Genomic DNA, 9,203 nt, shown 5'->3' with positions numbered 1-9,203 from the left:
ATATTGCTTTTAACTGAAGTAAGTCAATGGTTTACATTACATAGGTAACAACAGGGATGAATCTGTACATAAACTGTACAGTTGTGCTACAACACCATTGGCATGTTTTTCATTCATACATTTATTTTCCTCAAGCAGGCAAATCATGTCAGTGTATTCACTTCAATATTTCCTTCATAATGAATATTATTTTTGTTTTGTTTTCTGAATACTTTCTTAAATTGTAAAGAAGATTAATACAGTAAAAAAAATAACTTTAATTTTGTATATGCCAATGTGAATTCCAAGCAATCAGACGGCTGTCCAGAACTTACCAGAAGACTCATCCTTACCTAATTAACAGATCTAAGAGTTTATCACATTTTGTTATATGACTAGAGAAATATCTTACTTTTGTAATAACTTTAGGAGCATATTGTAGATTTAAAAGACTTGTGAGAATACAATAAAAATAAGAAACTGCTAGACATTGGTGTGTGTGTGATCATTTCAAATTCACTTTTATTCATTTATACAGGTGTGTGTTGGTATTCTCGTACTCATTTCATCCACTTATGTTTTTTTGTTTGTCCAAAGAAATGTTTATTTACTTGCAGGTCAAAGGTCAATGAGAGTCAATGCCAGTGGTCATTCTGATATTCAAATTTAAAACATACGATAAAGTTAATCTCTCATATTTCACAGTCCACAGAATTTGCAAAGCACTCATCTAGTACAATTTAAAATAACATGTCTGTCTGAAGGAAGTTTGCAATATCTGAGAAGAAATGGACATATTATCCTAAAAATTAAAATACATAAAATTTGACCTCATCACTTGAAGACAGTCATTTGAAGGAAAGACCTGATGATACATTTTAGTTAAAGATTTTGATTATACATTCATTTCTGATCTCTAATAATTCCAGGATACAGGTTTTTCTTTCTTCATTCCATATAAAATCCTCCATTTAATGTAAATATCCTCATCTAGCTTAGAAGAGATTTCTACATGCTGGACATGTGGACTGGTTACTGGTGCTAAACCATTTGTACTGTAAAGAAGAATATCAATGGTGTTACTTTAAGTGTGTCACAAAAATGTCACAGCATTTTCAATTTTACAACATCTTCAATCTTAGAAAAGATTTCTACATGCTGGACATGTGGACTGGTTACTGGTACTAAACCAGTTGTACTGTAAAGGAAATGTCAATGTTTTAAGTAAATAAGTTAAGTACACAATTGATTGCAAATAGTTACTGATAAATAACCATATATCTCTAAAGCACTTTCTCTACAATGGAGAATATATTGTTCATGGTTCCAAGAATCAATAGGACAGTACCATATCCTGAAATTTGAGATATTAGTTGGTGTGTGTTGGCTTCCAGTTCAAAGAAACATTAACGCCGAATAATAAAATGATTGCGGGATCAAGGTCCGTACTAGACGGATTAAACCGTTGCATTCATTTCAAATTTGTAAAGTAACTATATTGTACTGTCCCACTTGCTACAAGTTAATCAGAAGGACTTTGTATGAGTGTGAAAAAAATGTGTGTATCTGCATTCATTTGAAAACATTGCCAATAGAACAACATCATCCTAAACGAGAAGTGTCTATTGTCTACTCTGAAATAAGACACAGTGTGGTAGGTTTTCTTCACGATAATATTTTGGCAATTTGTTTGTGATATATCCAGACCAAGAGCAGAGCTAACCATAAAAAGTTGACGACTACAAACCAAATCTTAGTTTTCTGAACTTTCTCTTTCAATCAGAAGTATTAACACCAACTAAAAACTTTGTGTAAGAAATTGATGAGTTCAAACTTACCAGACATTCTGAGTGGAATTTCTTCTTACAGGTTCTACAAGTCAGTCTGGGCAGAGAACAATTACTGCCATGAATGACAGAGAAACAGATGATACAATCCTCTATGCCTTCAAATCTCTTATCTACATTACGTTTCCAAAGAGTTAAACCATCAAGAATAGAACCATTCTATGAAAGAAGCAAATAGTCAACATTTAATCACTTTTGATCTTTCAGAGTTAGTTGTGAAATTTACTTGTATAATTTGCGAGTCCAAAAGTTAATACGAGCACACAATCTCTTATACTCAATCAATCAATAAATAAATCAATCAATCAATCAATCAATCAATCAACCAATCAAATTTCTATATACTCTGCATGGCAATGTTCTGTTCAGTAGTGCTGAATGGATAAAGTACACCATAGGCTTTAGTGAACAAATAAGAAGTAGGCTGGGTTTTTGTTGTTGAAATAACCAGGCTAGAGGCTTGGTGAAGTGTAAAGTGACAAAGAGTTCCATAGTTTGGGAATGACATTATGAGAATGACAATAATTGTCAAATTGTGCAGATGTCTGAATAACAGAGATAAGATTGGTTTTGGTGTGAGACTGCAACAGCTTCAAGGTATGGCAAACCAGTATGCAAAAAATACAGAAAGCATTTATTTATTTGATTCTAGTTGAAAATGACTTCATTTCCTGGAGTGGCATTCCCTTTTAAAAATATAAACTGTAGCTGTAGAGGAAGCTATGGGCAAATAAAAGCCATGACTTGAATACTGACCTGACTTCATTTCCTGGAGTGGCATTTCCTCATAAAACTGTGGCTGTAGAGGAAGCTATGGGCAAATAAAAGCCATGACTGGACTACTCACCTGATGGACTAAGAAAGTTGTTAGTTGTAACATCCAAGTTCTCCACTGTGCTGCTTTGATACCAATTTTCTTACCACTGTCAACTGTTACAATACCAAGTGGGTGATTAGATGGTAGTTGGATAACTAGTTCTACTGACACCTCTTCTGATAACTCCATAGTATAAGTAGCAATGACTTCTCTAGTCACAGGTCTACCTTTCACTGTCATATTCTCCATGTTATGTTCTGTGTTCTGAACTGACTGGATCTCTTGTGAGCACAGCACTGGACTGGCATACTTTGAAGTAAAACTAGGAGCAAAATACACAACAATTATATTTCTTGATATTGTAGACCCTTATGTTGGACTATCTTGGTAAGTGAAGATTTCAGCCTGTCAAGGAGACCACCATACATGTATTTGAAATAGTTTATTTTTATGTACTTTCTTCATCAATGAAATAACATTTATATCAGATGACATACTTATTAGTTGACACACACAGCTTTCATATTGATCATCTTTTCAAATTTATTTTCAGTAAACCTAAAACTATATCATGATGATTATCCAATTAACCATGATGATGGTTTGGAGCAAGAAATGACATTTCACCATGATTATGAAAATTATGATGATTGGGAGCAAGAAATGACATTTCACCATGATTATGACAATTATGATGATTGGGAGCAAGAAATGACATTTCACCATGATTATGACAATTATGATGGTTGGGAGCAAGAAATAACATTTCACCATGATTATGACAATTATGATCGTTGGGAGCAAGAAATGACATTTCACCATGATTATGACAATTATGATGATTGGGAGCAAGAAATGACATTTCACCATGATTATGACAATTATGATCGTTGGGAGCAAGAAATGACATTTCACCATGATTATGACAATAATGATGGTTTGGAGCAAGAAATGACATTTCACCATGATTATGACAATTATGATCGTTGGGAGCAAGAAATGACATTTCACCATGATTATCACAATTATGATGGTTGGGAGCAAGAAATGACATTTCACCATGATTATGACAATTATAATGGTTGGGAGCAAGAAATGACATTTCACCATGATTATGACAATTATGATGATTGGGAGCAAGAAATGACATTTCACCATGATAATGACAATTATGATGGTTGGGAGCAAGAAATGACATTTCACCATGATTATGACAATTATGATGGTTGGGAGCAAGAAATGACATTTCACCATGATAATGACAATTATGATGGTTTGGAGCAAGAAATGACATTTCACCATGATTATGACAATTATGCTGGTTTGGAGCAAGAAATGACATTTCACCATGATTATGACAATTATGATGGTTGGGAGCAAGAAATGACATTTCACCATGATAATGACAATTATGATGGTTGGGAGCAAGAAATGACATTTCACCATGATTATGACAATTATGATGGTTGGGAGCAAGAAATGACATTTCACCATGGTTATGACAATTATGATGATTGGGAGCAAGAAATGACATTTCACCATGATTATGAAAATTATGATGGTTGGGAGCAAGAAATGACATTTCACCATGATTATGACAATTATGATGGTTTGGAGCAAGAAATGACATTTCACCATGATTATGACAATTATGATGATTTGGAGCAAGAAATGACATTTCACCATGATTATGACAATAATTATGATGATTGGGAGCAAGAAATGGCATTTCACCATGATTATGACAATTATGATGATTGGGAACAAGAAATGGCATTTCACCATGATTATGACAATTATGATGGTTGGGAGCAAGAAATGACATTTCACCATGATTATAGAATTTCATGTATCATACATTGTTGTTTACAGTAAAGTGTTGTTGATGTATTCTTTATGTAGACTATCAATTTCTAATACCTGAGGTACTCGTAAGTAATAAGAATCCTTGGTCATGGTACAATAATGTATTATTGCAATACTTGAGGTAGCTGACTTACCGTACTTGTCAATTTCTAATACCTGAGATATCTGACTTACTTGTCAACATATATACTACAACCAAGGGTTCTTATTACTTACGACAGTTTGACAAAGTCTGTTGACATGAACTGGCAAAACTTTACTCGTAAGTAATAAATCCTTGGTCATGGTCATGGTACAAGAATGTATTATTACAATACTTGAGGTATCTGACTTACTTGTCAACATATGACGCCACTCTTTTATCCTGACTATTCCACCATTGTCTAACCATAGCTGGTATATCTTCTGAGGCACTATAGTAGACTGAACAACTCAAATGACATATGTTTTGAGATGACTGGACAGATCCTAACGATCAGAGAGAGTAACAAGTCAGTAACTAACATTGGTAAAGTTGGTATATAAGATTCATCAAAATAGAATCTCTCTCTAACTCTACTTGCAATCATTTCAAGTTTACATTCACAATTTAGTTTTTACAGTTAGTTCTTTCATTTCAAGTTTACATTCACAATTTAGTATCTACAGCTAGTTCTTTCATTTCAAGTTTACATTCACAATTTAGTATCTACAGTTAGTTCTTTCATTTCAAGTTTACATTCACTATTTAGTATCTACAGCTAGTTCTTTCATTTCAAGTTTACATTCACAATTTAGTATATACAGCTAGTTCTTTCATTTCAAGTTTACATTCACAATTTAGTATATACAGCTAGTTTTTTCATTTCAAGTTTACATTCACAATTTAGTATCTACAGCTAGTTCTTTTATATCAAGTTTACATTCACAATTTAGTATCTACAGCTAGTTCTTTCATTTCAAGTTTACATTCACAATTTAGTTTTTACAGTTAGTTCTTTCATTTCAAGTTTACATTCACAATTTAGTATCTACAGCTAGTTCTTTCATTTCAAGTTTACATTCACAATTTAGTATCTACAGTTAGTTCTTTCATTTCAAGTTTACATTCACAATTTAGTATCTACAGATAGTTCTTTCATTTCAAGTTTACATTCACAATTTAGTATCTACAGCTAGTTCTTTCATTTCAAGTTTACATTCACAATTTAGTATATACAGTTAGTTCTTTCATTTCAAGTTTACATTCACAATTTAGTATATACAGTTAGTTCTTTTATATCAAGTTTACATTCACAATTTAGTATCTACAGCTAGTTCTTTAATTTCAAGTTTACATTCACAATTTAGTATATACAGTTAGTTCTTTCATTTCAAGTTTACATTCACAATTTAGTATATACAGTTAGTTCTTTCATTTCAAGTTTACATTCACAATTTAGTATATACAGTTAGTTCTTTCATTTCAAGTTTACATTCACAATTTAGTATATACAGCTAGTTCTTTCATTTCAAGTTTACATTCACAATTTAGTATCTACAGCTAGTTCTTTCATTTCAAGTTTACATTCACAATTTAGTATATACAGTTAGTTCTTTCATTTCAAGTTTACATTCACAATTTAGTATGTACAGATAGTTCTTTCATTTCAAGTTTACATTCACAATTTAGTATCTAGTTAGTTCTTTCATTTCAAGTTTACATTCACAATTTAGTTTTTACAGCTAGTTCTTTCATTTCAAGTTTACATTCACAATTTAGTATCTATAGATAGTTCTTTCATTTCAAGTTTACATTCACAATTTAGCATGTACAGATAGTTCTTTCATTTCAAGTTTACATTCACAATTTAGTATCTACAGCTAGTTCTTTCATTTCAAGTTTACATTCACAATTTAGTATCTACAGCTAGTTCTTTAATTTCAAGTTTACATTCACAATTTAGTATCTACAGCTAGTTCTTTCATTTCAAGTTTACATTCACTATTTAGTATCTACAGCTAGTTCTTTCATTTCAAGTTTACATTCACAATTTAGTATATACAGCTAGTTCTTTCATTTCAAGTTTACATTCACAATTTAGTATATACAGCTAGTTCTTTCATTTCAAGTTTACATTCACAATTTAGTATCAACAGCTAGTTCTTTCATTTCAAGTTTACATTCACAATTTAGTATATACAGTTAGTTCTTTCATTTCAAGTTTACATTCACAATTTAGTATCTACAGCTAGTTCTTTCATTTCAAGTTTACATTCACAATTTAGTATGTACAGCTAGTTCTTTCATTTCAAGTTTACATTCACAATTTAGTATCTACAGTTAGTTCTTTCATTTCAAGTTTACATTCACTATTTAGTATCTACAGCTAGTTCTTTCATTTCAAGTTTACATTCACAATTTAGTATATACAGCTAGTTCTTTCATTTCAAGTTTACATTCACAATTTAGTATATACAGCTAGTTCTTTCATTTCAAGTTTACATTCACAATTTAGTATCTACAGCTAGTTCTTTTATATCAAGTTTACATTCACAATTTAGTATCTACAGCTAGTTCTTTCATTTCAAGTTTACATTCACAATTTAGTTTTTACAGTTAGTTCTTTCATTTCAAGTTTACATTCACAATTTAGTATCTACAGCTAGTTCTTTCATTTCAAGTTTACATTCACAATTTAGTATCTACAGTTAGTTCTTTCATTTCAAGTTTACATTCACAATTTAGTATCTACAGATAGTTCTTTCATTTCAAGTTTACATTCACAATTTAGTATCTACAGCTAGTTCTTTCATTTCAAGTTTACATTCACAATTTAGTATATACAGTTAGTTCTTTCATTTCAAGTTTACATTCACAATTTAGTATATACAGTTAGTTCTTTTATATCAAGTTTACATTCACAATTTAGTATCTACAGCTAGTTCTTTAATTTCAAGTTTACATTCACAATTTAGTATATACAGTTAGTTCTTTCATTTCAAGCTTACATTCACAATTTAGTATATACAGTTAGTTCTTTCATTTCAAGTTTACATTCACAATTTAGTATATACAGTTAGTTCTTTCATTTCAAGTTTACATTCACAATTTAGTATATACAGCTAGTTCTTTCATTTCAAGTTTACATTCACAATTTAGTATCTACAGCTAGTTCTTTCATTTCAAGTTTACATTCACAATTTAGTATATACAGTTAGTTCTTTCATTTCAAGTTTACATTCACAATTTAGTATGTACAGATAGTTCTTTCATTTCAAGTTTACATTCACAATTTAGTATCTAGTTAGTTCTTTCATTTCAAGTTTACATTCACAATTTAGTTTTTACAGCTAGTTCTTTCATTTCAAGTTTACATTCACAATTTAGTATCTATAGATAGTTCTTTCATTTCAAGTTTACATTCACAATTTAGCATGTACAGATAGTTCTTTCATTTCAAGTTTACATTCACAATTTAGTATCTACAGCTAGTTCTTTCATTTCAAGTTTACATTCACAATTTAGTATCTACAGCTAGTTCTTTAATTTCAAGTTTACATTCACAATTTAGTATCTACAGTTAGTTCTTTCATTTCAAGTTTACATTCACTATTTAGTATCTACAGCTAGTTCTTTCATTTCAAGTTTACATTCACAATTTAGTATATACAGCTAGTTCTTTCATTTCAAGTTTACATTCACAATTTAGTATATACAGCTAGTTCTTTCATTTCAAGTTTACATTCACAATTTAGTATCTACAGCTAGTTCTTTCATTTCAAGTTTACATTCACAATTTAGTATATATAGCTAGTTCTTTCATTTCAAGTTTACATTCACAATTTAGTATATACAGCTAGTTCTTTCATTTCAAGTTTACATTCACAATTTAGTATATACAGCTAGTTCTTTCATTTCAAGTTTACATTCACAATTTAGTATATACAGCTAGTTCTTTCATTTCAAGTTTACATTCACAATTTAGTATATATAGCTAGTTCTTTCATTTCAAGTTTACATTCACAATTTAGTATCTACAGTTAGTTCTTTCATTTCAAGTTTACATTCACTATTTAGTATCTACAGCTAGTTCTTTCATTTCAAGTTTACATTCACAATTTAGTATATACAGCTAGTTCTTTCATTTCAAGTTTACATTCACAATTTAGTATATACAGCTAGTTCTTTCATTTCAAGTTTACATTCACAATTTAGTATCTACAGCTAGTTCTTTCATTTCAAGTTTACATTCACAATTTAGTATATATAGCTAGTTCTTTCATTTCAAGTTTACATTCACAATTTAGTATATACAGCTAGTTCTTTCATTTCAAGTTTACATTCACAATTTAGTATATACAGCTAGTTCTTTCATTTCAAGTTTACATTCACAATTTAGTATATACAGCTAGTTCTTTCATTTCAAGTTTACATTCACAATTTAGTATATATAGCTAGTTCTTTCATTTCAAGTTTACATTCACAATTTAGTATATACAGCTAGTTCTTTCATTTCAAGTTTACATTCACAATTTAGTATCTACAGCTAGTTCTTTCATTTCAAGTTTACATTCACAATTTAGTATATATAGCTAGTTCTTTCATTTCAAGTTTACATTCACAATTTAGTATATACAGCTAGTTCTTTCATTTCAAGTTTACATTCACAATTTAGTATCTACAGCTAGTTCTTTCATTTCAAGTTTACATTCACAATTTAGTATCTACAGCT

General features: G+C 30.3%; 1 protein-coding gene across 2 annotated transcripts in view; it reads right to left on the bottom strand.

The window, feature by feature from the left end:
- Positions 1-294: 294 nt before the first annotated feature.
- Positions 295-9,203, bottom strand: part of LOC144432933 (E3 ubiquitin-protein ligase listerin-like) — a 69,985-nt gene continuing 61,076 nt past the window's right edge. The window contains exons 27-30 of one of the 2 annotated variants that reach the window (XM_078121243.1): positions 4,845-4,977; positions 2,674-2,965; positions 1,818-1,985; positions 295-1,034 (exon numbers count right to left, since the gene is read on the bottom strand). In XM_078121243.1, coding sequence (XP_077977369.1) covers positions 975-1,034; positions 1,818-1,985; positions 2,674-2,965; positions 4,845-4,977 — 653 coding nt within the window. In that variant the 3' untranslated portion in view covers positions 295-974. Of the gene's footprint in view, positions 1,035-1,817; positions 1,986-2,673; positions 2,966-4,844; positions 4,978-9,203 lie in introns of those variants that run through there. The other variant, XM_078121244.1, reaches the window with a different exon arrangement.

Source organism: Glandiceps talaboti, chromosome 3 (genome assembly GCF_964340395.1).
Source record: "Glandiceps talaboti chromosome 3, keGlaTala1.1, whole genome shotgun sequence".
Taxonomy (NCBI): Eukaryota; Metazoa; Hemichordata; class Enteropneusta; family Spengelidae; genus Glandiceps; species Glandiceps talaboti.
This window is presented reverse-complemented; position numbering and strand designations above follow the sequence as displayed.